Source organism: Haliaeetus leucocephalus, unplaced genomic scaffold (genome assembly GCF_000737465.1).
Source record: "Haliaeetus leucocephalus isolate CR32 unplaced genomic scaffold, Haliaeetus_leucocephalus-4.0 Scaffold173, whole genome shotgun sequence".
Classification (NCBI taxonomy): domain Eukaryota; kingdom Metazoa; phylum Chordata; class Aves; order Accipitriformes; family Accipitridae; genus Haliaeetus; species Haliaeetus leucocephalus.
The window spans coordinates 14,986,984-15,013,161 of NW_010972609.1; the positions used below are offsets into that span (position 1 = coordinate 14,986,984).

The window sequence follows — 26,178 nt, forward strand, 5'->3', positions numbered from 1 at the left end:
GATGGTCTAATTGGTTCTTCTGCCTTTAAAACCTACAAAATACCAGAGCAGCAGGGATGTCCTGAGTCATGCGGACCAGTTCCGTGCCCTTGCAGGCAATCATAGCCTATGATCTCTTTCACAAATTAATCAAGTGACATCTTAAAGCTGGGAGTTTTGGCCCTGCGTATTTACACTGGGGTGCTGCTGCAGAAAGTCCTTTCTCTGATGTTTAGAAACCTTCAGGAGTGTATTTGTGGACAACTTAGGTATTTGTTCTTGTGGTAACACTGTCCTTTGTGTGAAACAGCACTTCTCCTTCCTGTACCTATTTATGGAGAGCAACCTTAGCCTCTTGCTTTGCTAGGTTAGACAGAGAAACTCCTAACACAGGCTCTCACTTCCTCTGACCGCCCTCGTTGCCCTTCCTCTGCTCCATGCCACTTTCAGGAAAGACTCATCCAGCTCAAGTAACTAGACTACTACACAGCACTACAGCTGAAGGCGCAGTACTGCATGCAGCTTCCACAATTTCTAAAGAAATACCTCACCTGACACTATTCTGAGACCAAGAGTACCTCTTGCAGGAGGGGACTGCTTGCTCTGGTTCACTTGCAGGTGTTCTCATGCTCTGGAGCTCGAGAGATGCTGAGGGACCTCAGGACTGCAGCCCCCTCCCCCAACACACACCCCGAGGTTGGAAGAGGGGAGGTAGGGAGGGCTGTGAGACAGGGAGAAGGGCTGCACGACCAAGACCCAGTTTCCAGTCTATGTGATATCAATGTACGGACCTTTCCTGTGTACTCACAAACACCCCAAGCCCAGGTGCTTTGCCCGTACCTTCCCAGCTGGCCAAGACGGAGGGCTTCACACCTACAAAGATAACGCAGAGGCTCTGGTGGAGCAAACTGCTGATAACTTTCAATAGTTAGACAGAAAAATAGGAACTCTGTCCAAATCTACAACAAAGCAAGGGTATTTCCAGCCCCTCCTCCTCGCTATTGAAAGCTGCCAAGCAAAACACAGCTAAGCAAGCCTTGCCCACGATCAGCTCTATCTCCTCTTGCACATGTACTCTAGCGTGGTCTCTACTTTTATGATCACATGCCATCTCAAGCATGTGATGAAGTAAATACTCTTACTGCCATGGCACACCTAATGAACAGGTCAGGGGCAAACCATGCTGCAACTCAAAGCTGAATTTCACTAGGTTATTTAAAAACAGTCTTCTGGCTCAGGGTTACATCTCATCATCATTTTCTGCCACCAACTCTGAGGTCAACAAAACAAAGGTTGTTTCATGCTGGGAAAACCCTAACATTTTTTTCCTCTTTTCCTCATAGTAGATCTGAAATGTTTTAGGCAAATCTTTTTAAAAATTGCCTTCAGATCATATATCTGTATTTTACAAGTGTTAGTTTGAAAGTAAAAACTCCAGAAAGTTATAAATGAGTGAAAATAATGAATCAGACATGACATTATAGCAAACTTAAGACAGTATGAATATATATATATATATATGTAGTTGTTATTATGTGATACATGGGTACAGCACCTCTCTTAACTGTTATTGCTTGTTCTCTAATACTTGACCTTTACCTGAGACACGATGCAATATTTTAAATTTACTCATACCTTGACTGAGGCCTGCAGTTCAGCACATTTGTGCTTAGACATCACCGGTATTTCCTTAGTTGTGTGTTTTTAATACTTATTTAAACCTCATGCTTGATGTTTTGATTTTTTAAACGAGTATTTTCAACTCCATTGAATGAACAGTTTACTGTTCACACACTGTTGCACATATAAGAATAATTTGGGGGATTTTGCCTGGCTGTGACAATTATAGGTATCTGAGCAAGGTAATACTGCTAATATAATTGTTCTGCAACAGAGTAAAGGATTTGGTGGGACACATGTCTTTTACTGGTGGAGAAAACATCTGTCTACTACTTCTGTTTGCTGATTAAACCTTCTGACTTAGGTTGCTAAAACTGAATTCCAGAGTACTATGCATAGTCTCTGTGCTTGATCATGGTTATAGTCCAGTCCTTGCCTCTTTAAATAAGCAGAGAATATCAGCACTCAAAAAACAAAGTAACTTCAGAAGAAACCCCTTGGAAATCCAAAAGGAAGGTGAACCCCCCCCTTTTTTTTTTTCCCCAAATAGTTCCCAGCAAGGAAAAATCCAGAGACCTCCAGTCAATGAGCAGACCTACTTCTTCAAGAGTTGATTTATCTATGGAGGCTGTAAGCTTTTTTTTTGGTCTGGATTAAAAGATGTGAGCACCTACAAAAACGGAGGCAGACGAATAAATAAAGTCACCTCAGTGCTTCATGGATACCCTGGCTTTTGCAAAGGCTTGTCCAACCACAACCTAAATAATTCAAACCATCGTTGTCAGGCAGCAGCGCGGTCCTCCTCAATAGGCACTTGCCTTATCACTCTACAGCAGATGCTTCAGCCAACCATTGGATATTGAAAACATAAATAATGAAACAAAATTTGGAGACAATGGTTTCTGGGCCGGGGACAAAATACTGATGGATATTGTCAGTCTCAGAGTAACCAAGCAGCAAAAGCTCAAGTGACAACAATAGGGAGGAGAAGAATAGGGACAAGTGAGGAGCCCTGAATCTCAATAAGGCCTGGAGCTGCACATGCTGCTGTTACCCTAGAAACTAACCTCTCCCCTGAAGAGGTTTGCTGGGGCATTGTCCGGGGGACACAAGATGTGTCATACACCAGATGGTCGTGTGCTGTATAACTCAGTTATCTGAGCGGCGGAGTGGAGGAATGCACGCCGCAGAGCTCTCCGGAGGGCCGCCCAGGGCACCATCTGTTCTTTCAGACCCAAGGCACTGCTTTGGCTTTGGCTTTTTTTTCCTCCTTCCAAGAAAGGAGGAGAAAACAAAATTAAAATGATTCACCATTCAGCAGGGGGAAAAAAAAAAAGCTTAATACAGTTGCCATATCTAGCTTTCATTTAGCTAATTTTATCCCTGGGTTTTATGTCAGGTGAATTGCTTTTTTACGCCTGGGAGAGCAGCAATTATTTCTCTCTCAGGAGTCTATCATTTATAAATAAAACCCCTTTGAGACCTCATCGGTCATTTACCATCTGAAAACCCCCAAACGCTTTTAGCCATATGTTCTCCAAAGTCTCCTCTCTCCTCCCTGAAGGTCCCTGTGAAGGTTTTGGCAACGCGGGGGAAAGAGCATTTTTCTTTTCCAGGAATTGTTCTCCCCTTCGGCTCGGAAGGGGGCAAGGAGGAAAACAAAAAAATCAGAGTTGAAGCGGCAGTCTGAAGGACTGGTGTAGGAAGGAAATGTTAATCACAGGCTGTGCAGCGCCAAGGAGCGATGACTAACGCGCCTGTGAGGTGCAGGCACCAGGAAACATCCCGGGTCTGTCCCAAGTGCCACCGGAGCCAGCCAGAAGCCTCGCTGCCTTCCGCCGGCTCTGGATCAAGCCCCAGATCAGCTCGTGGGAGTGGGAGAGCTGGAGGGAAATTAAGGTTCAGGACGCTTCAGGGTACTTTAAAGGTGTATTAAGGTTTAGCACTTGGGTGCAAGAAGATCAGACAGGATAGTAAAAGCAATGCTCAAGTTGCAAGAAACAGAGGCTGAAATGTGTGTGCCTGGGGCAGCACTTTTTTCTTAATGACAGGTCCCGTCTTCTGGTGCACCTTTCTGCTCCCCTGCTTCTGGTTTCTGTCCTGTGGCTGCTGAGGATCCCCCCACCTCACAGCACAGGAGAGAAAATAAATGGAAAATAAAATACTTGCTTGATTGTCGACTGAAATAACAGAGAAACATTTGCAACCATTTAAGCAAATGAGTTATTTAAAATCCACTCTATAATGGCTGCAAGTGAGCACATGTCGCACTGGCTGCGAGTCCACAGCTCCTGCAGCTCGGGCAGAGGAGGGTTTCAGCTGGGCAAGCACTTCTTCTGTCATTCAGATTTTAAAAGACAAACTATGATTAAGAAGATGTTGTGGCTTGCAGAAAACTCCCTCGTGCAGTTGCGATCAGTCCTCATGTGGGTAACTCTTACCTGATGGTTCCCAAAAGTGATCTGAAGGGCACGTATCCCTCTGCCCATCAAACCCACATCCAGTGTTTCAATTAACACTTAGAAGGAAATCCCAAGGGAAATCAAGGAAAAGGGATAGAATCAAAGCAGAAGATTTACATGCAGAATAAGGGCCAAGGATGCAAAAGGAGTAAAATCTGAATCACATTTACATTTAGGTTCCATTTATAGACAGCTCATTTAATAACCCCATTAGGCAATCGCTAGGACTAATAAATTATTAGGCAATGCTTAAACACCAGTTGCAGACGATAGAATCTCACAAGCTGCTTGTAATCCTAATACTTTGTAGGTCTTTATCATTCTTACAGCACTGGTAGTGCTTGTAACAACTCTATCTATCATATTAATCTTTACAAATTAATGATCAATATACTCCTAAGGATATAATGTACAGCAGGACTGAAAATTGAATTTATTTTCCTCCTCAGCTTCTTATTTTTTTATTTCCGTTATGATTGCCAGAACAGAAAGCAGTGGCGATGCATTTCAGCACAGCTGGCTTTAAAGGCTGTGTGAAACATACAGGCACCGGGGGCTCGGAGCGCGACGCTCCCAGACTTAAGAAATTATGGCAAGAAAACCTCTAAAGATTCATCTGCTCACCCCCGCCGGGGATTTGCCCCTCTCTGATCCCAGAGAGCTTGCTGAAGGCTGCCTAGCCCACTTTCTGCACCTGGCCGAGTGATTGACCAGCAACTCGACAGGGTCGTGGAAGCTTTATTTCCTTTGTTCCACGGGTGTCTGCCATGGAGAGCCAAGCCTGGATTAACTGAGCCTAAATCCCTGGGCAGCTCGCCAGAGCAATGCTAGCTCTGAAGCAAACGCAGCTCCAAGATGGTTTCAAGACCGGCTTTATAGATAAGTTCTTAGGCACAAATCCACGGGCAGAGAGCATAATGCCTCATGTCAGGCCCCTGGGAAGCCTCTCCCCACAGGCAGCAGTTGCCAGCCCATGCGGGAGCGATGTGAACTTCGACAATGCTGTTTCTTTTGGGCCAGCCCTTCCCCGGCAGCGCTCCCTCGCCAGCTACGTAGACATCTTTTCACTGGACACCACGCTGTATTACAATAACAAGCATGGACGTGTTTCATAATATGCCTATCTGGCACCTGCGTTTTCTTTGTTGTGGTGCCAAACATTTTGTTGTATTAGCTTTTAGGTCACTGTCATCGGGAGCAATATAAGAAAAACACTATTTTCCAACATCTTTTAGTAGCTGATCCAAAGGCAAGGTGCACCAAGCCTTGCAGGAGCCACCAACTCCCAAGAACATGTCTTCTGCCAGTCTCGTCCTCACCCCAGGACTTAGAGGTTGTCTTCTGCTCCAGTGTGAGGGGTTATATCTCTTCCAGACCTCTGGTTTTGGAGGGCGAGAGAAGACTTTTGGCCTAGTTCCTGTGGAAACAAGGTTTATGCGCTCACGCTGTGTTTGTTTTGCCTCCCCCTAATAACTTTTGAACTTGTCGGCCTTGTTCGACTCAGCTTGTCAGAAGGGTAGAGGTCTACAAAATAATTAAGTTCTTATAAGTTTCGTGAAAATAGGCACTGAGGTGGAAGAGAGAGTGGCCTGGTATCAACATCCTTGCTGAGGAAAAGCTGAGCACCAGTGCAAATCTCATTGGGTACCAGGGGAACAACACAGAAAACAAACTTGCTCTACATCACAACCGCAAAAAAAAAAAGCTTCAGCTGAAATTTGCCCTTCTTGGACATGGCTGACATGTCAGCCCTTGGACAAGACAGAAAAAAGCCAGTGTTCATAGAATTACTTGCTAATTTTGATTTGAACTTAACAGCTTTTGGTTATTGCATGGGAGCGAATGCTTCTTGGGATGTAGCTAAGTGTCACCTCCACATTGCACTGGTGTAACAACTCGCTGCCTTTCCTGCACCTTCATCACAGCTGCCGCTGCTCAGGGAGCCCAGGATGCAAAACGTTACACAAGCTATTTTAAACGAAATTGGAAGGCATTTAAAAAGCCTTTGCTCTATGTGCAGAAACATTGCATTGCCTGTGTTCGAGTGTGGTAGGTAAGGAAATTCATATCGCTGAGGTGGAAAGAAATACCTCTAATTGCTGTGGCTTGAAAATGCTAGTGGCATGCAAGAGTATTATAAACCAATGATTTGAAAACAGAAATGGGAAGCAGAAACTTGTGAATTCACATGGCTCTGTGACCATGAGGAAAGCAACGCTGCACACCCAGCAGAGCTCAGCTTCCAATGAAAGACGATGGAAAGGCGTCTTTACTACGTATTTTGAACTTGCAAAGGCTTACATTGACCCGCAGGGGCTGAGTAGTCCCACTGTAGACAATAGCCCAACTCCTGTGCATGAATGAAGCACAGAAGTAAATTTTCACAGGAGTAGGACTAAATGAGAGTTGCATCAGACCTTTAATCTTTTTCCTTTTCTTCTCAATGCCCCTCCTCTTCCCAAACTACTACCTCATCAGTAAAATCAGAACAGTAATATGCATCTCAGCAGGGTACATGAGGATTAGCTTAAAACTGTTTTTACTTTTTCTCCTTTAAACTCCCAGAAAAGAAAATCTTCCTGTATTTTACTTTTTTATATTTCAAAAAGAAATTTGTTTCTTGCCCAGACCTTTTCAGCTCAGTGCCCTGGAATATTTCCACCTTCCTCAGAACTGATGGGTGATAAATCAGCCCAGAGGTGTCTGCTAGCAACAACAGCCCTTAACTTGCTGCAGTAAAATGGCTAATCTGTTGACATCCAAAGATTTCTGTCTCAGCTAGTATTCAAGCATAGCACTGGCCCATTGCATTATTTGAAGCAAACCTGTTTTAAAATACAAGAGTGAAAATGAGTGATGGCCGGACTTCTGGTATTCTTTTGTTAGATACTATGTCAAAAGGGATCTAAACCCCAACATCCTCTAATTGTCAGTTTGGCAGCAGGCGCTTCCAACTCTGAAACTCCTTGGGCTCAGAATAATAAAGGCTTTGCATATAGCAGGGCTCCAGGGTGGCTTTTACCTCCTGAGTAATTATTTATACGAGAGTGGTACCTCAAGTCCCCGGAGTGCAGGTCCCTTTGTGCTAGGCGCTGAGCAAACACATAGAAAGGGGCCATCCCTGTCCCGAGGAATTTGTGGTCTAAATAGACAAGTGGGCTGAGCGGAGGAGAGGGGGCAACAGATGTGGCCAAACAGGTGAAGTCACTCACCCTGAGGTCACACTGTAGATTAATGCCGATGCCAGGCACAGTGCTTCTGTCTCCTGAATCCCAGCACAGCCCCCTAACCAGGAGCCCATGCTTTTGCTCACCTCCTAAACTTCCTCCCTTGCACACATCCCCCGCCTTCTCCCATTAATCTTTCTTTTTGCAAACTTGCACCGTCGTCTGCCTCTGCTGCGGACTGAGACAGGGTGAGCTTTCATCACCACCTTCAGCTGGGCAGCCCCCCATTTCTCCTCCTCTCCTAGTCACTGGCTTCCTATTTTCCGTATCTGGCACAGAACCCAGACCCTGGTAGACTGGGGAAGCTGAGCCAGCTCACATTCTTTTAGAGGACTTTTTTTTAGCTGACCTTTATTTTTTTAGGCAGGGATGGGGATCCAGGCCTAGCTTACACCAGTCTTAAAATGCAAACTGCTATGGAGCTGCTCTAAGAGTCTCCTTTCTGCAGCCTCGGATGCCTTTATTTTAACACAGTTTACAAAACCGAGGTAGAAAATTATAAAGTCAAGGCTTTGCCTACCTTACAGTTTCCTTTGCTCCCCCTTCAAGCTATTTACAAACATTTTCTACTGCTCTGGACAGTTTGGATGAACAGCGGACACCAGCAGATAAGGTTTCAGCAGAAACACATACTCACTGCAGGCTGGTTGCTTCAGGCTGGTCCAGCGTTCAGCTCATCTTCCTGCTTCTGCCATTCCACAATGCTCCATGAAAGAAAGATGCTGAGGTACTCACTTCCAGGAGAAGTCGTTGAGGTATGAAGCCCCAGCAGGCAAGATAAATCCAGTCCGGTCCTCCGGGCAGAGAGGTCAGACCTGTCTCTGGTGACCACTTGGGGATGGCTAGCTCCAGGCAGTTGCATGGCAAATTTGGATCGCTCATTTTATGACATCCCTTTTCAGCTGGGAAAACGGATCGTCTTCTTTTTCTTAGGGCGAGGTGGATTATCAGATTTGAAGTAGCAGGTCTCCGAGCTGGTGCTCTTTCTGGAAAGATCAGCTGGGAGGAATCACCAACCTCATGACAACTTGCCACCAGCCTTGAGAATCTGTAAAACCTGGTTATTCCCAGGATTCTGGTAACAGTGCTTTTTGGATGGATATAGAGCAACTAACACATCAAGAAAGGAAAATTATTGTTCGCATGAAATGTTTGCTATGCCAGACTGTTATCATACAGATTAGCTGCCAAGCAGAATATGTAGGTATGGTCTTGGGAACAAACAGGTAGGAACGGATGTATTTTCTGGTTAACACAACGCCCACAGAAAAGCATAGACATGGCTGCTTTCAGCAAGGGCTACAAGACACACCTTTCTCCCCAAAGCCACCCCAGCTGATTAAGTCCTGTTTTTCCTTTATTTCTCTAGTAAAGAATCAGCAGAAGGTTTCCAGTCCTGCATTGCAAGTAAGGCATCTGTACACTGTACAGTGGGTTAAAAGAAAAAAGAAAAGCAAAGCCAACAGCTTTCCTTTGTGTATCAAGTGTCTGGATTTTAGAATAACCAAAAGACATGGCATTCTTGTCCTGTATTTTATTAGGAAATTAACAGGCTGATTGATAACCTGAAATTACATCGTGAATCTCATTTAAAAAATGTTCAAAATCATGACAATAATTTTGATTCCTATAAAACATAATGCCCAGATACAATTTCTGTTTATGCCTGTAAATTTCTGCAGCCTTAACATTTATCTGCTGTACAGCAGCAAGGCTGGATAATTGTAACATAATCTGTAAAGTTAAATACAGTATACTTTTCTCTGCAGTCAAAGTGAAAGAGATGAAATGTTGAAAAGAAAGCCCGGAATATGAGCAGCACTATAAGAAGGTTTCCTGCGATCTCAGTTCATCACACATCAGTATTTCAGACTGCTCAAAGAGATTAAAGACTGGTGACGTTAACTGCTGTGCAAAGTTACGAGGCTTTAGGGCATCAGTTTTCCAGGAGAGGGAGAGAGACCACCATGGGGGACAGGCTGTGCAGTGAGGGAAACAGGGTGCACTGGATGTGCATGATGCTCAAAGTGCAAGAGCTGATAAATCTGTCTACATCTCCTTCTTTTGCCAGCAGTACAGGCTACCACCACCACCACATTGGACTAAATACATTTTCCTGACACTCTGTCCGCTTTAGAGATGTTCCACGTTCAAAGCAGGGCTGATATGGTACAGGTGATAACTACCTGCAAGGGCTAAATTTCAACCTTAGTAATCAAAGCCCAAATCCTTCTCATGTTGTGTGTGCGAAAAATCACAGTGAGCCAAACACTGCTGGCTTTATTGCAGCTATCATGTGGGGTAATGTGGTTCAGCTCCATAGGTTGTAGCTGAGGCCCTCAGTCCTCTAAATTAGAGCTGGCACTTTTCAGTACCAAATGACTCTTGTAGGGAGTTGAATTTCTCCAGACATTATTCAGGAAACTATTCAAATTGTCATATATGCTGTCTGGATGAGAGGTGCTTTCCTGAACTGGGGCCTCAATTTCTGCAAGGATTATGGATGCTCAGGCAGTGGCCAGCTCAAGCACTTGACCAGCAAGTCCAGTGACTTCAGCCTCTTGTACTATTCTTGGCGACTGTAAGCTAAAAAGCAGAAGATTTATGAAGCAGTGGGCCTTCTTTTTAAAAAGCTATTTCAGGACAAGTACATTCAGACCACTGTGTTTTCTATTTATATATAAATTCTTTGGCAACAATTTTCTAGAAAGCAGAATCATTTTTTCTATGTAATACTTTATTGTCTCCCCATGAAAAACTGATATCTTAAAAAATCTATAGCACTTTCCACTATAAATAGTATTGCTCCAGATTAAGGATTAGTTCCTCCCTGAAGAAAAACAGATTTAAAAAATCTGGTCATTATCTGATAACTGTTTATGCAGCAATGTTAAAATAAAACAGAAAAAAAGCAAATCATTCAGTATGTGGTTTGTCATTCTCTAGAATGTTAGTGTACGTTTATGTAGTAAAAACAACATAAGTTATCCTAGTTTGTTTTAAAAACCTTAGTAGTAGAAATATATTGCTATCTGCAGATTCATAAACAGAATGCACTTTTTCCATCTAAGTTCAAGTATTATTAGAATATTATTATTACTATTATTATTATTAAAGGAGCTCTAAATCCTTGCCATTTTGCTTGTCTTTACATCATTTTGGTCTTTCTGAGAAATAACGAGTTGTGATTATTTGCTAATGAACAAAATCAATGTGGAGCTTCAGTAAGTTTTGCCTGGTAGAAGAAAGACAGCCTGGCAATCCTTCGGCTATTACGAGCGGCTTTAGAAGAGCGTGTTTGAGACTAGTGGTATAGATACAGTTTGAGCGTGTTTTCTTGGATGGCTGATGAACTTAATTCCTTCCAGGTTCTCAACATTCAGTCCCATTTAAAGGAGAAAGGTGGGAAGAACCCAACCCAGACTTATACCACATCAGGATACATCATCTTCGTTTCTTCTTGGTACTGTCAGTTGCTCATAGGTCGGCAGAGTGTTATTAGGGAGAAAAAGATCTGAATTGACATTGTTGCCTCTCTGAGATGATCTGTTGTTTCCTTGATCCCCCTGCTGACGGGAAACCAGATGATGCAGCATATCTGTAATGAGGTTCAGTTTCTGGTCCATTTGTGTAACCTGCAAGGGCAAAGAGAAGGTTTGTTTAGTAGCAGCATGTGAGAAAACTGTAACAAATCGTGTGATACAAATGCAATATTAAAATGAGAGCTTTCTTAATCAGGATCACAACAACCTCTATGAAGACGCCACAGATCATCTAACAGAGCATTAGAAATTTAATGCAATAGGTCAAAGTTGGATGAGGACAGGCCTGTTAATACTCACCTCTGGTATGCGATTTGACACTCATTTTATACCTGGATGAACACATGAAAAATGAGCTTTTAAAGACATGTGCTTGGATAGAGAACTAAGTCCCAGAACTAAGTTTCTGTGTTTTTTTGTTACTATTGTGTACACATTTTTTTTGAAAACTTGATAAACTTCTAACATGCTTATATGCCTTAATAATAGCAATATGCTCAAGTAAATATCTGCTCTACTTGCAGTGATCTAATCAACTCTAAGCTAGGACTGACTAATGCTCTTTGTCACATTTGGGCCCAGTTACCAGCTCAGGCCACAAAATGCCCACAGATATTTTGCTGCTGTGAGTGTATAGCAGCTGGGGTCTGTGGCAAGGGTCAGGAGTGGGGCATGATTCAGTTTTACACTCTCCCCCCCCAATGACACAGCGTTCGCTAGGATTGCCGTTTGAATGACATGATTCACAGCAAGCCAGAAACTCTCCTAAGATGGGTGAAAGCTGATTTTTCATCTGGGGGGCTGCAGGGGAAGGTTCAGCCTGAATCCATAATGCTCATTTTCTTCTGCCTGTAGACAGAAGCTTCTTAAATTATTTATTTCCTCTTTTTTGCTTTTTCTGCTCTTTCTTCTAACCTTTAGGAGAAAATATAATGAAAAATCATGATACCTAACATAGGCTAGGTTACGGATTTGTCCAAAATTTAGACTCTTTTGGTTACATTTATGGTACTCGGAGGAAAATCAAGAATTAAATGTTTCTAGGAGCACCACAGATTCAGTCTCTAGTTTCTCGCCTTTTCCAGTCAAGAAGTAACCTGTATCACCCTTTTTATCTGGCATGGGAAGCCTCCTCTCTGCGCTGACTCCAGTGTACTGAGCGAGATGTCCCGAGGGGAAGACGGGCATTTCCAGCTTCGAAGTCCTGCCCACTCTCTGCCCCTTGGCATGGCAAGCGTTGAAATTGGGGAGTAAGAGTCTGCCTACTCCCTTGTACAAGCATAACGAGAAAGCCTCGATTTTGCTGTTGTAGTCTCTGACCCATCGATCCACAGGGATCCTAAAACACTAAGTAAATTCTAGGCAAAAAGATGTATAATACGTTTTAAAAAGGGAAAAGAAAGTAAGCAGAAAAAACCGTGATAGGAATAAATTGCTGCCTAAAATATCTGCTAGAAAGTAGTGAAAGGCACATAAAACCGCCAGAGAGAGCATGAGTGGGAGCAATTTATATGTGCCTGGCTATCATCCAAGTATCACACAGGATAGTAAAAGACAGTAAGGCTGAACAGAACATCAACAAACCTGGAGGATTTCAGCAGAGACTAAAATGTTTTTCCACCGTAGAGAAAATGCTGTTTTTTTCAAACACTTTGTACAACTGGTAGGGAAGCAGATACAGCGATTTAAAAATATGAGGTGCCAGAGATTTATACTTTGCAGCTGGTTTTGAAAACATTAGGCAAAGCACCCTAGATGGTACATGAAACACTAGTAATTCTGGATGGAAATGGCTGTTGAAAGATGAGATTCTTCAAATGAGGAAGCTGAAGAACATGTAAGTTCAAGATTTCTAGAAGGAAATACAGATGGAAAATTGAGCAGATCATCAGGTTTTCATTTCATCACTATTTGTTCAGTCCCTTAAAAAAAGGCACGCTTTGCCCAAATGGTGCTCATCACAAGTGGCAAACTCATGATGCTCCAAGCATGACAGTACAAATCGGTGCTAGTGAAGCCTGCGGAAATACCTCATTCCTCCATCCCCCACTGCCCAGGTATCACTTGCTTTCTGAGACTGCTGTGCTGGAAGGTCTGTAGTGGAAGACTGCAGACAAACCGCTATCTTCAGAGCCCGAAGGACAACTTTTCCTCTAACAAGAAATGTGCTTTTGCTAGTTATTCTAAAATAACTAGGGGATTTTTATATATATTTTTCTTAATTTGTGATTCCATGCAGGGATTACCAGAGGAAACACAGACTGAAGATATATCTGGAAAATGTGCATTTATGAAACTCTTGCAGTGATGAGCTATTGAACATGACAGTAGATTGGACTGAGATCTGGATAGTCCTTCAACAGCTGTGCATCTTGGTGATGAAGTACTGGAGAGAAGTGAGATGTGAATATTCTTGCTGGGAAATAAATTCCCACAGATAATTGTCTAATTTTTTCTAGGGAACAAGGTTTGGCCGCTGCAGCTGTGGATTGCAGGAGGCCCACAGAAGCAGAGGCAGAAGCTAATTGCTATTGAGCCGAGCCATCTGAGATAAAAAGTAAAGACCTTCGTCTTCCATGTTGCTGCTTATTGGGGTAGGGCTCTAAAGCCACAAAGCTTTTGTGAAGGGAGGTCCAGATGACTGGTTGTGTTTAATTGTTGTTTAATCAGTTTTGCTTTCCAATAAAGCAAGCCATTTCCCAGGGAGTTCTGCGCCCGTGAAGGGCTTGCTCTAAGACATGCTGAAGTCAGTGGTAGTTTTTGGCAATCACAGACTTCCAGTGACTTCAGTGGGCTCTGGATCAATCTTGGACTGAGTTGTCAATCCCAAATAGTAACATATTCTTTGGATATTACAAGAGAAGGAGCAGTCTGGAGTTCTGTACATTGCTCTGCTCATGCTTCTTGGGGTGACATCTGCAAATGAGACAGCAATGGGATGATGGGCCCCCATCCTCGGTTCTGCCAAAGGTGTGTCTGCTTAAAGTATGAGACGTTTTAAAGAGGGAAGTAAAAGCCAGCAGAAGGCAACATCTACTGTCATCACAGGCCTCTGATGTACAAGAATAAGAGGCTTGCTGGTGAACAGCCTCGCTTATTAACATGCCCAATCTGCCCGTCGTCATCCAAACACACATCCTGAAATACATCGTTCACTTGTTTGCTGCAGAGATAACTATACCCACTAGAAAAATGGCATCATGTGCAATACCCTTTTTATTAAACTAGCTTTATGCACTTAGCATGGAGAAGTGTATCATCTCCTGTGAATCATACTTTCAAACACATTTACTTGATTAGAAATTAGCTATGATGCCAGAATGAATAAAAGTAAAGCAAACAGAAAAACTGCTGATGTTGCTATAATCTTAACTGTTTTGGACAACTCTGATCCCTCTACTTAAAACAGCAAACAGTGTTAATTACATAGAAAAATAACTCAGACTGATTTGTTTCTTTTAGGAAAAACTAAGTAAGCTCTTTCTAGCTGATTTATGTTTCATTAGAAGCATGGTGTTTGGATGATCAAATTCTTTATATGCAAATAATTTCCTTTGTATTTTATAGTTGTTGGGGAGAGGAAGCAGTGTTTGAAACTCTACAGAAATTACACACCACAGTTATTCCTAAGTCTTACTGAAATATTGTATGAAAACAAGATTTTTCCATCCTCTGAGATAATAAAAAAAAAAAAAAAATCCAAGGATCATAGATTGAGCACAGATGGAGAGAAGCAGATTTAAACAAGTTTTGAACCTAGCCCTTAGGAGTGGATAAAACAATCCCATCCATGCAGTGCACTGAGGAGAAAAAAAACCCCAAACCAAATAGTTCTTCACAAAGGCTGAAAGATTAGAGCACAAATCTTAAGTGGCACATCATGAGAAATGTAGCTACATTACAGAAGAGATTTTTGCTCTCCCTAAAAAGTCACGGAGGCACATGTCTACTCTGACACCCCATGCAATGTGGCAATGATGTCGTTCCTATGAACCACAAAGTCCTCTTAGGTCATGTTGTCAGGAGCAGCAGTCCTCTACAACTGGGTATAAAGTGACATGCCCACTTTTATAAAGATATCAAAGGCATTCCAGGAGGTGCTAGCGAACAAGACAGAGACTGTTACTGTGATGAGAGAACAAAATAATGAGCAATTTATCTATTAAAATTCTGCAGACCTTCACATTATATTTATTTTAAATGCCCTGTAATTTTAAGCATTCATAACAAATTCATGGTACGATTCAGAACATAAAATGTAACAATGAATTTCTTTCCTTGCTTTTTTTAAAAAAAAAAACAAACAAAAAACAAACCACAGGAGCCTGAGTGGCTCCAGGGGCATCTGGAGGAGAATGTCCTTTATGCACTCCTGTAATGGAGGAGTAAAGAGCAGCACTCTGGAGACCCACTCCCAAACTAACTATAGGGATTTACTGGGAAGGGGCAAGGACAGATGAATTACAGAGCTGAGGGGAATGGTATTGGGAATGGTATTTTCAGCCACAGATATTCAGGATAGTGGGGAAGCAGAAGGACAAAATTTGGAGTTTGGCATAATTTAGGCCACAAAGACCACAAACTGCTAATAAGTTATGCCAAGCGCTGCTCCATGATCTGGAGGGATCAAGGTTGATTGATTAATGCTGTCGATTAAAGCTGTCTCATCTGCCCTTTATTATCATTCTCACAGATTTCAAAAGTAAATATTATTAAGGGTGAAAATCACAGTCCCTTTGGACAGAATGGTGGTTTAGAACTACCTATGTTCTTAACATGGTTGACTGAATAAACAAATAATTTGTGCTTAATCAAGAGATTTTTTATCAGCACAGTGCTCACTCAGTGGGTTCAGGGGGACTGTGCTTGTTCTTAATACAGAGAGCTGAGCGTGAAGCTGCTAAAGGAGAAGAGGAAAGCCAGAACACAAGCAACACTTGGCTGAACGAAAATGTGATAAAGGAAAATTTCAGCTACTTTTCCAACATTAGTCTCCCAAGTCTGCTACCCTGACTTATCTTGAGTAGCATTCATTCCTGAAAGTGAAGCTTTTTAGCTCAAAGTGGACCAACCGTTTAAGGCACTTTTTCAAAACAACTGAAGATTGCGGAGATCTTCATGTATTTATCACTCTGCGTGGCCTGTTAATAAGGAGGACCCTATTGCTCTACAGTGTGGCAAACTTCTAGGGAAAGAAAATGATGCTTTCTTCACCTGTGCATCCTCATAAGCAGTGTTATATAGAATCCCTAACGTGTTTGCTATTCAGTGTAATACTCAGTAATAAGCTAGCTTTATATTTCAGAAAAACACACAAAAATGTCCTTTCTGTTAACAAAATCATCATCAGGCACGCTAATGACTAAGTTGAAGAAAAGATAAGAGGCAAAAAATATTCCAGAATTTATGATACCTGTCAATGGCAACGATATGAAGGAAGGTATCAGTATCAAGTGGTATTTAAGAAAACAGAGTGAGTTCTGCATGTGAAGGTGTGGTTATAAATCACATTTTTCTTTGGTGGGATCCATCCTATTTAAGTTCTTGAGAATATTTGAGGAAGCTTCAGAGATCAGCTTCCCTGGCTCTTCTTCTTGCTAAGTCCCTACATATTTTGCTATCTCAATATTTCTAAACAGTGGCTTTCTAGAGAAGCTCAGGGATAGGTATGGGAATCTTCTTAGAGGATTTATTTTAAACATTTCTCTATAACTATAATAGTGGCAGGAGAAACCAACAATTTCAGTACTATTAAAGAAAGTTTCTTTCCTCAAGTACATGATTCTTCAAGAATCATGGAAAGAGTCTTCCTTCCATTTGCAGTATCCAAGATCCCAGATTCTTGCGAATCCCCTTATCAGAGCTTCTGGCTTCGATTTGTTTATTTTGTTGCCAGAGATTAGGCAGCAGTCTTGCTGGAGGTTATATACCCGTTGCTGAGGTGTTTATAGGAGAATGTAATCTGCATGAAGGAAGATTTGTTCTCCAGACTGTCTGTACTTTCTCTTGAGAGTTGGCCAAAGAAGGGAGTATGTGTGCAGCGTCTGGGGAAGGATACGGGAAGTGGAGCCAATGAGAAAACACTCTACTGTAAGATTACTCATTGCTAGAAAAATATAAAGGCTGAGCTTCTGAGGAACAAAATTAACAGGTTTTGAGGGTTGCATGTGACAAGTCACTTTCTAGTCAATGAAAATATTATATGAACACTGTAACCACTGTCTTAACTGACAAATAAAATGGATAACTTTGAGACAAAAACCATCTTTGGAAAGAAAGGCACTTGCTACACACTGTGTCCTAAAATCAGCCCTCTTGCATAAAGCTATCAGTGCCAATCTCTTCTTTGCTTTGACATACTAAAAATTGTTCTGTTTTTTTCAGTAAACTGAGACTGTTGCTGGTCTCATCTTACTCTGTATTTTTATAGTAAAATATTTCTCCTACACTTCTCAAAAGTGTAAAAAAACTGCTTAATTTTTGTAGTAGTAACCCTTAAATGGCTGTTGATAATTCACCATTAATCAGGATATGCTGCTTGTGCTTTCAACAGAGGTTGATGACCTGGGACTGGGAAGAAACTTCTGAGTCACTAAGTCAGGGTCAGAGCTCAGAAACAACTGGGATTTATAAGCCAGTCGCTGGCTCCGATCCTCCAGAAGTTACCTTGATATCAGTGACCTGCTATTAAAAAGGGCTTGACTTGGCATAGTAAATTCTTAATGCACCATATAGAAACTCAGTTTTGTCACATATTTTTCTTAATTATGTTGGGAAGTAAAACAAACTGGTAACACCAGCATGTGACCATTTGATTACTGACTATAACACTTGAGGCATTTCAAAGTAATTTTTGTTTGTTTGAAGAATTTGTCCTGATTGTGCAGCACAAGCTCTAGGGTACCAGATGCTCAAGCTATAGGAAATGGGAGAAATGACAGGCTTGATTTATGCATTCTTTCTTTCCATTAGAAGTTGGAGAGCAATTCTGATAAGCAAGTAACTATACTGCAGAGAATTATTTCTCCTTTCCAAATATCCTTTTCCCCAAAGAAAAACATTTTTTTCTAAAAGCTTCCTCAAAGTTTCTGGAAATATGGCATCTCTGGTTAACTAATCACTCAGCTCCATTTCTTTCATGTGGATTTTCATGATTCTTGAAAGAGTGTAGATTACAACCATAATGCCATTTTTCAGGTTAGAAGTCTCCCTTGAATTCTATTTGAAACCAACAATAGTAAGAGACATGCTCTGAAAGGTCAAAAACTGAAAAACTGATATGAAAAAGCCACTTCAGTAATATGTGATTAAATAAATATAGTATAAAATACAGCATATATGTTACCAAACACAGAATATTGGCAGCATGTTTTTATAAATGCCTCTTTTATGATACTGCTGTTTTTCCCCAAATGAAAATGAAGATACAGCCTTCAGGAACAGCAGCATCTGAAGATGTTATGCAATAAAACAGAAACCTTCACAGCTATCTTTGACTATTTCCAGCCACTTACACAAAACTCACATACATAATCCTTATGCGAACAAATGCTGCAGATCAGCAGCAGGCAAAACTTCAGGTACAAGAGGAACTATTAAATGAGACCTACAAAGAAACAAGTGGCAACAACAGATGTTGTGCTTACATAAGAGAGCAATTCCTTTAAGATCTTAAAACTTATGAAAATCATAGAATCATAGAATGGTTTGGGTTGGAAGGGACCTTAAAGATCATCTAGTTCCAACCCCCCTGCCATGGGCAGGGACACCTTCCAGTAGACCAGGTTGCTCAAAGCCCCATCCAGCCTGGCCTTGAACACTGCCAGGGATGGGGCAGCCACAGCCTCTCTGAGCAACCTGTTCCAGTGCCTCACCACCCTCACAGTGAAGAACTTCTTCCTTACATCTAATCTAAATCTACCCTTTTTCAGTTCAAAGCCATTACCCCTTGTCTTATCACTACATGCCCTTGTAAAAAGTCCCTCCCCATCTTTCCTGTAGGCCCCCGTTAGGTACTGGCAGGCTGCTGTAAGGTGTCCCCAGAGCCTTCTCTTCTCCCAGCTGAACAACCCCAACTCTCTCAGCCTGTCTATGTAGGAGAGGTGCTCCAGCCCTCTGATCATCTTCCTGGCCCTCCTCTGGACTCTATCCAACAGGTCCATGTCCTTCTTATGTTGGAGGCCCCAGAGCTGAAGGCAGTACTGCAGGTGGGGTCTCATGAGAGCAGAGTAGAGGAGGAGAATCACCTCCCTCGACCTGCTGGTCACGCTTCTCTTGATGCAGCCCAGGATATGGTTGGCTTTTTGGGCTGCAAACACACATTGCCAGGTCATGCTAAGCTTCTCATTAACTCACACCCCCAAGTCCTTCTCAGTAGGGCTGCTCTCAATCCACTGGTCACCCAACCTGTATTTGTGCTTGGGATTGCCCTGACTCAGATGCAGGACCTTGCACTTGGCCTTGTTGAGCTTCATGAGAAATAAATAGAAATCAAAAGTTACAAACACACAGGTTGATTTGCTTTTTACATGTCACCTTCATAAAATTATGTGGCTATAACTTGCTGCTTGATTAAAGGAAGCAAGGTAAGATGAATACATACCACTCCTTCTAACAAGGAGGTCAGTAGGACATTAGCAAATGGAAGAATTAAGTTACGGGAGAGTGAAATACACTTGGCCATGGACTGTTATAGTGTACAAGACCTCAAAATGTGGAAAGCTTTTGGGACAGTGTTTATTTTAGAAGTGGAGAGGATTCAGAAGGGCCTGAGGGTAAAAAAAGTTGGAAAGGCATGACCTAAAATGCTGCTAGTCAAGACAGAAATGTGGACCACAATGGTTGTGACTGGAAGGGATGGTAAGAAGCAGAGACTGGATATGGCAGCTGCTTGAGAAGACAGAGCTGAGAATGGTGGCCTTGGTTCAGTACTTTTGTTGCTGCTATTAACAAGTTCTTGCAAAAGTATTTGGCTTATTTAAAACATCCAAACTATTGGAAATCAGCTCTTCCTGAGAATATTTCTTAGATCTAGGTGTAGATTTGGGCCATGAAGCCCCTCTGCTTGCTCGTCGCTCCTCAAGCTCCCAGACCAGTCCTGCTGGCCTTGCAGTACTGAATGCATGCCCAGATGTGTGCAGCGCTCACAGATCTATCTGGCATCCAGAGGGCTATAGCCAAGCAATTAAAATTTGTGGTTGACTCTTGTAGATAAATGAGACAAGACTTAAAACACATGGAAATTTTCAAGTTAGGACAGTGTCCAAAACCTACAGTCTTTGGCCCAGCACTGCCTCAGGATACAGCATTTTTTTCTCGAAAATATTACAAAGGTCAGATATTTAATTTTTTTAACCCTTTCCTCTAAATTACCAGAATATCAGTAGATGAACAAGGGAGCTTGGAATGTTTTTCTCTCCTTGCATGAAGCCAGGAAAGTGAAGTTTAGGGTCTTGTCTCTAAATATAACTTTTATCAGAAGCTACTAAAGAAGATAAAATCCCCCTATCCTATTAATTGAATACTCTGGATTTTTCAACAATTTGCTTATCTTATTTACTATAACCCCACCTTCAGGAAATAATATCTCTTTGACCAGACACAACTGTCTTCCATTTGAAAATAAGACACAAGTTGGCAAGAAGAGAGGGATTCGTTCCTTATGGGTGAATTAATGATACCAAAAGTATGAGAAGTTTATGTATCCACAAAAATCACTGGACATCCATCTAGCACCATCATCATAAACAGTTTCCCAAATTATGCTTAAATTGAGAGGATGTCAAACAGACTTGAGATAACAAGAAATATAAGGGAAGTATTGATCAAAGAAAACAGGAATAAAAGCCCCTTATCTTTATGCAATAGTTTGGCTATAGTTATAGAATAAATGGCAGACATTAGTGCAACTTACATCCAAAGCACTGTGTGAACCTTTGTGTACCTACACAGCAGAACACCGCAGTAGATATGTACTGTTATTGCTAGCACAAAGTGGGGAAAACTGAGGCAGTAAAGTTAATGGCCCACCTTCAGATACGCTAAACATCTTTAACTTCAACTTGGAAGGAGAAGCTCTAACAAAACCTTAAAAATCTTTCCCCCTGTCCTGGGCAAATCTTCTTCAGATCTCAAAGAAAACTTCAAAGCACTTTCCTGTTTTTTAATGAGACAGAAGGTTGGAAAACTGATTGCTTTCTCATTCTCGACCATATTCTTGTTCAGCAAAACATTCCTATGTTGTGTCCTTCTGGTTGAGCACCCCGGTACCTGTTTGCAGAGGAAAGAAAGACTCTCTGTTTAGCTAACAGGCACTTATATTTCAGATGCTTCAGTTCCACAGATGGGAAGAAAACTCCCTGTGGTACTTGCCTCTGGAGGACTCTTTCTGCTGGTTTAATCACGGCAGTACAGCCTCTGAATATCACTCCATATTTTTGTTGTCAGAAGTTTGGCTATCAGACAACAGCTTTCTCTTAGCTGTAGATTCCTGTTTCCAATGTGGAACAGTGGCATATTTACAACACTTTAGGGTTAAAAAAAAGAGTAAAAGACCCAACTAGCATAAAAATATGTCCCAAACTCTTCTCCACAACAAAATAAACCCCAAACCAAACCACCCCCCCTACTACCCTCACCAATTAAAGAAAACAAAAGTGACTAATCTTGACCTCTCTCCAAAGGGGAATGTTTTGCTTCTTGAATCCTTGGCTCTGCTCTCATATGATACTGGGACTATGACTAATAACCTCTTGCTGGAGTACTGCTGATAATTTCACCATTGAGTAGCTGTTCTCATCCTGGATCATCATAGTATGAACTTAAGTTGCCAAGATTTTATTTTTTAAAAAAACAAAGAAGAAGATATACACTCATAATCCCCAGTGTTAGAAATACATTTTTCAGCTTTAACTGTTAGGTTTTGCCTGACAATTTTTCCTCCTTCCTCCAAACTGTTATTTTTCAGATGCCTGCTACGAAACGGTTCCCTTTTTCCTTTCTTTCTCTCAAACGCTTTTCCTAATTCAAACCAGATTTGAGACTGCTGCTCTTTTTAAAGCAAATATGCCATGTATCACATTGAGTTAGGTCAGCATCGCTTATGTTATGTTTCATGCTTCACCCAAATGAGGCATCCATACTGCTTTTCAAAGGGAATAAAGCCAGACTAGGTGCACTGGGTTTTCTGGTTGGAATAGGAAGTGAGACACATCCACAGGTTATCGAACTGATCTTATGGCATGGCATGAGTAGGGAAGGGCACCACTACGTGCTTTTTGTTTAAAATGTTAAAAAACAACATGATTTTAACTGTTTTTTCAAAAAAAGATTTTTGGCCAGTTCCTTTTTTAGCACCCATAATCTACTCATTGTTTATGATTTGATAGTTACTATATGGGCAAAAAAGGACATAAACTCCTTTGTATCTAAAATGAGCTTGAAAAATTAATAACCATACGATGACTTCTGCAGCAATCAAGGAAAAGGAGTGGGGGAGAGAAAGGGAGAGAAGCAATTATAACAACAGTGAGTTTTGAGATTCCCTGAGGGCTGCTGGTAATTAAACCAACGGCAACATGAATCTGTGTTTGATGTGGTCATGAATTTGTTTTCAAAAGAAAAAATCTTTAAAAAGATTCTTTCAAGAGAAATTTTTAGAGAACAAGCTCAGCATGAATAATTAGACCAGAAATACTTTGATAAATATTATTATGGAGAAGTCATTTATGGGCCATGGCATTTGAAGGTTAGAAATCCTGGTGATAAATAAGGTGGCAAGTTTGCACCCATTCTGAACACATAAAACCAGGGCTGTATTCTTGTATGCTTGAGTCTGCTCCTCAGAAAGGAGGCGGCCTCTTGTTTTGCCATTGCATTAAGCTTTACAAAGACACAGATGCAAGACAGAAAATTTCAGTGGGAAAGCTCAGTGGAACGAAAGAAAACCACACACAATTCCAAAGGCACTTTTCATTCCCAGGGGCTGCACAGAGATCAGAGGTGAAATTTATTGGTGTTAAAAAGTCTGCGAGCCCACTCTACTCCCCTAGCCTTTCCAACCGCCATTGATTCTGCTGAAATCGTATCCTTGGAAATACCTCCTTCAGAATACTCTAAAAATAAAAATGCTTTCATTTTGTAGAAAAGTAAGCACCCAGCAAAACCACTGAAACCCAGAGAAGATGCAGGTTCTCTGCGCCCTCTAAAATCAAGTTGCCTTGGACACCCCAAAACAGCATTTCATTCGTTTACTGACTGCTTCAAAAAGTGGAGGCAGATACAATCAATCAGAAGCCAGCTAATAAGCACCGAGTGAACTAGAACGTAGTATTTTTACCAGTGGAAATCCATGTTTAAAAGGAAAAGAAACTGCTTGTTGGCTGTCATGGTATTATTTGTAAAGGCAAACCAGTAGATCTTATGGATACCAGGAGCAAAACTACAACAAAGGCAACCAACTGCTAATGAAGAAGGGTTTTCAGTCAAATTTCATGGGTCATACAAAGTCATTACCATGCCTGCAGGAGTTCAACAGCTCTGCCAGTTGAATTTGGGGGAAATGAAGTGATTATTTTGTTATGCATTTTGTAGTTTTAGACATTTTTCTTTAAATTCCGAGTTCTGAAGCCAACCAGCTATGCGAGAATACCAGCTTCAATTTCCAGAGTTAGCTTCTAACCAACATTATTGCACAGGAAACCTTGAAAACAGGTCTTCTGTGTACACCAAGGTCTCAGAAACTAGACTTTAGAGATGCTGATAGGTTTCCCTTTTTTTTTTTTTCTTAAATACAACCTTATGGCTTTAAGCCAATTTCATAACACTTTGAGGGCTTGACTCATTTTGAAATGAGTGGCTGCTGCCAGTAACAAGTTCTGCATGGGTTAACTTTCCAAATTGGTTCCATTGCAAGTTTCCCCCTGGTTTTGAGTCAGTTAAGATATCAAGGCTCTTCTCCATAACATTTTAAGCTATAATGACTTCAAAAGTAAACAAATGTTTCTGATAAAATAATGTGTTAGAAAAATGTAATGGATGAAAAAGATAACAAAAAATCCTTAGTGCTTTTCTTTGTCAATAACTTCTTCTAGGAATATAGCCAGGCTGGGCATTTATTTGGACTGGTAAACTGTGACTCAAAAAGTGGATCTATTGGCAGTGTAAGCAACTGCTCAGTGGTGGAAGCAAAAGGCTCGCGGTCTTTCCTAGCTGATTAATCATCATGACAGGCTTGAAGACTAAATGATCTGCCCAGCTCCAGATGTTAGATGTGCTTCCACCTCTTGCTATTCTTCTGGTTCATAGGTAGTAGCCTGGATTGCTCATTCTTAAGATAATGATGATCATTACTGTTCAAAACAAAAAGTATTTGGGCTTTGTAATTTTATCCAATGATAGAGGAGGCTTCTACACAAGATAACACAGTACATACAGGCTACACATGATGAAATACTGGAAGATCCTTCAGGCAGAGGTGGTGACAGTCTTGCACATAAAGCTTTGTGACATTTCCCTTCTCCACTCCCACCTCCTACCAGAACTGTTATCAATTGCGCAAAGGAGGAGCACGAACACGTAGCTGGATCTCTCCCCTCAAGCCCCTGCCATTAAGGGCTGCACTAGCCCCTCTTAAATCAATAACAAAATGTAGCTTCTCTGAAATGGGAGGCAGCATCTGTTTCACAGTACACGGTAACACTCCACAGCATTTACAGACAGGATCAAAGAGTAGTCATATGATGAAAGCATAGGAGAACACCACGATGGCAGAGAGAAGCTACCCAACCGTGTCTAAGACAGACAGAGTGCTACAGGATCTTCAATGGTTGCAGGTGATGAGAGACATCACTTTAATTGTCATCTAACGGATGGTCCTCCACAGAGGGACCAAATTTGTCTTGGGCATCAGTCGGGAAGGACTTCATTGACAGGGGCACTCCGGGAGGTGACCACCAGAGAATCAGCACCCTGCCTTCTGAAGCAAGCTGCAGCCCGCTCCTCCTGGAGATTGATCATTTGTGTTCATAGAAGCCAGACCGTGCTTTACTTAGAGGATCTGAGTATCACCACACAAACTAGTTTAGCTGCAGGCATTTCTTATTTTCCCTTTGCATATTTTCCTTGAAAGAATGAAAGAGGTTACTATGGAGTTATTTATCTTCTTTCTTCTGCTAGTCTCTTTTGCTAAGTAGCATCTTTCCCCCCGTCCAACAGAGAGAGTAACCAGCTACTCTGGAGCAATTCATTCACCCTTAATCATGCAGCCTTTGAAAAAAGGTTGTCAGATAGCACCTACTAAGGAACTTAGAGATTAAAAAGCTAACATCATTCTGAATTAATTAAGACATTTTCATCCATTTTCAAGGATGGCTTTACGTGATTTGGCTAACAATTTCAGCTCTGATGCATCTGCTCTGAAATGTGAAAGGAGTTTAATTCAGTCTCAGGCATCCCAGTTCCTTTCAGGTCTAAGTTGCTCCTTTTTACTTTACAGTACCTGCATTGTTGATTTATATATTCAAGCAGCAGTCTTTTCAAATCAAGAAATAATCTTCTCAAATTATATGTAAGTTTTAAGATAGATGCCGAACAACAGTGGGAATAATAAAAATGATAAAAAAACCAAGTGCTCCTGTTTTCATTTTTGACCTCCAAGCCTCAAAATGCTTTATGATACCCAGTACTCATGGCCGAGGAAATGGAAACAACAGAATCATAGAATCACTTAGGTTGGAAAAGACCTTCAGGATCATCGAGTCCAACCATCAACCATGCCCACTAAACCATGTTCTGAAGTGCCTCGTCTACGCGCTTTTTGAATACCTCCAGGATGGTGACTCAACGGCTTCCCTGGGCAGCCTGTTCCAATGCCTTACAACCCTCTCAGTAAAAAATTTTTCCTAATATCCAACCTAAACCTCCCCTGGCACAACTTGAGGCCATTTCCTCTCCAGCCACCTGACAGAAGAGACCAGCACCCACCTCGCTACAACCTCCTTTCAGGTAGTTGTAGAGAGCGATAAGGTCTCCCCTCAGCCTCCTTTTCTCCAGGCTAAACAGCCCCAGTTCCCTCAGCTGCTCCTCATAAGACTTGTGCTCCAGGCCCCTCACCAACTTGGTTGCCCTTCTCTGGACACGCTCCAGCACCTCAATGTCTTTCCTGTAGTGAGGGGCCCAAAACTGAACACAGTACTCAAGGTGTGGCCTCACCAGTGCCGAGTACAGGGGAACAATCACCTCCCTGCTCCTGCTGGCCACACTATTTCTGTTACAGGCCAGGATGCCATTGGCCTTCTTGGCCACCTGGGCACACTGCTGGCTCATATTCAGCCGGCTGTCAACCAGCAC

At 41.8% G+C, this 26,178-nt stretch overlaps 1 protein-coding gene across 1 annotated transcript in view; it reads right to left on the reverse strand.

Moving 5' to 3' along the window:
* Positions 1 to 10,722: 10,722 nt before the first annotated feature.
* KCNQ1 (potassium voltage-gated channel, KQT-like subfamily, member 1) overlaps positions 10,723 to 26,178 on the reverse strand; it is a 368,288-nt gene continuing 352,832 nt past the window's right edge. Inside the window, exon 16 of the mRNA XM_010563880.1 lies at positions 10,723 to 10,923. Within this exon, the coding sequence (XP_010562182.1) occupies positions 10,723 to 10,923 (201 nt within the window). The remainder of the gene's footprint in view (positions 10,924 to 26,178) is intronic.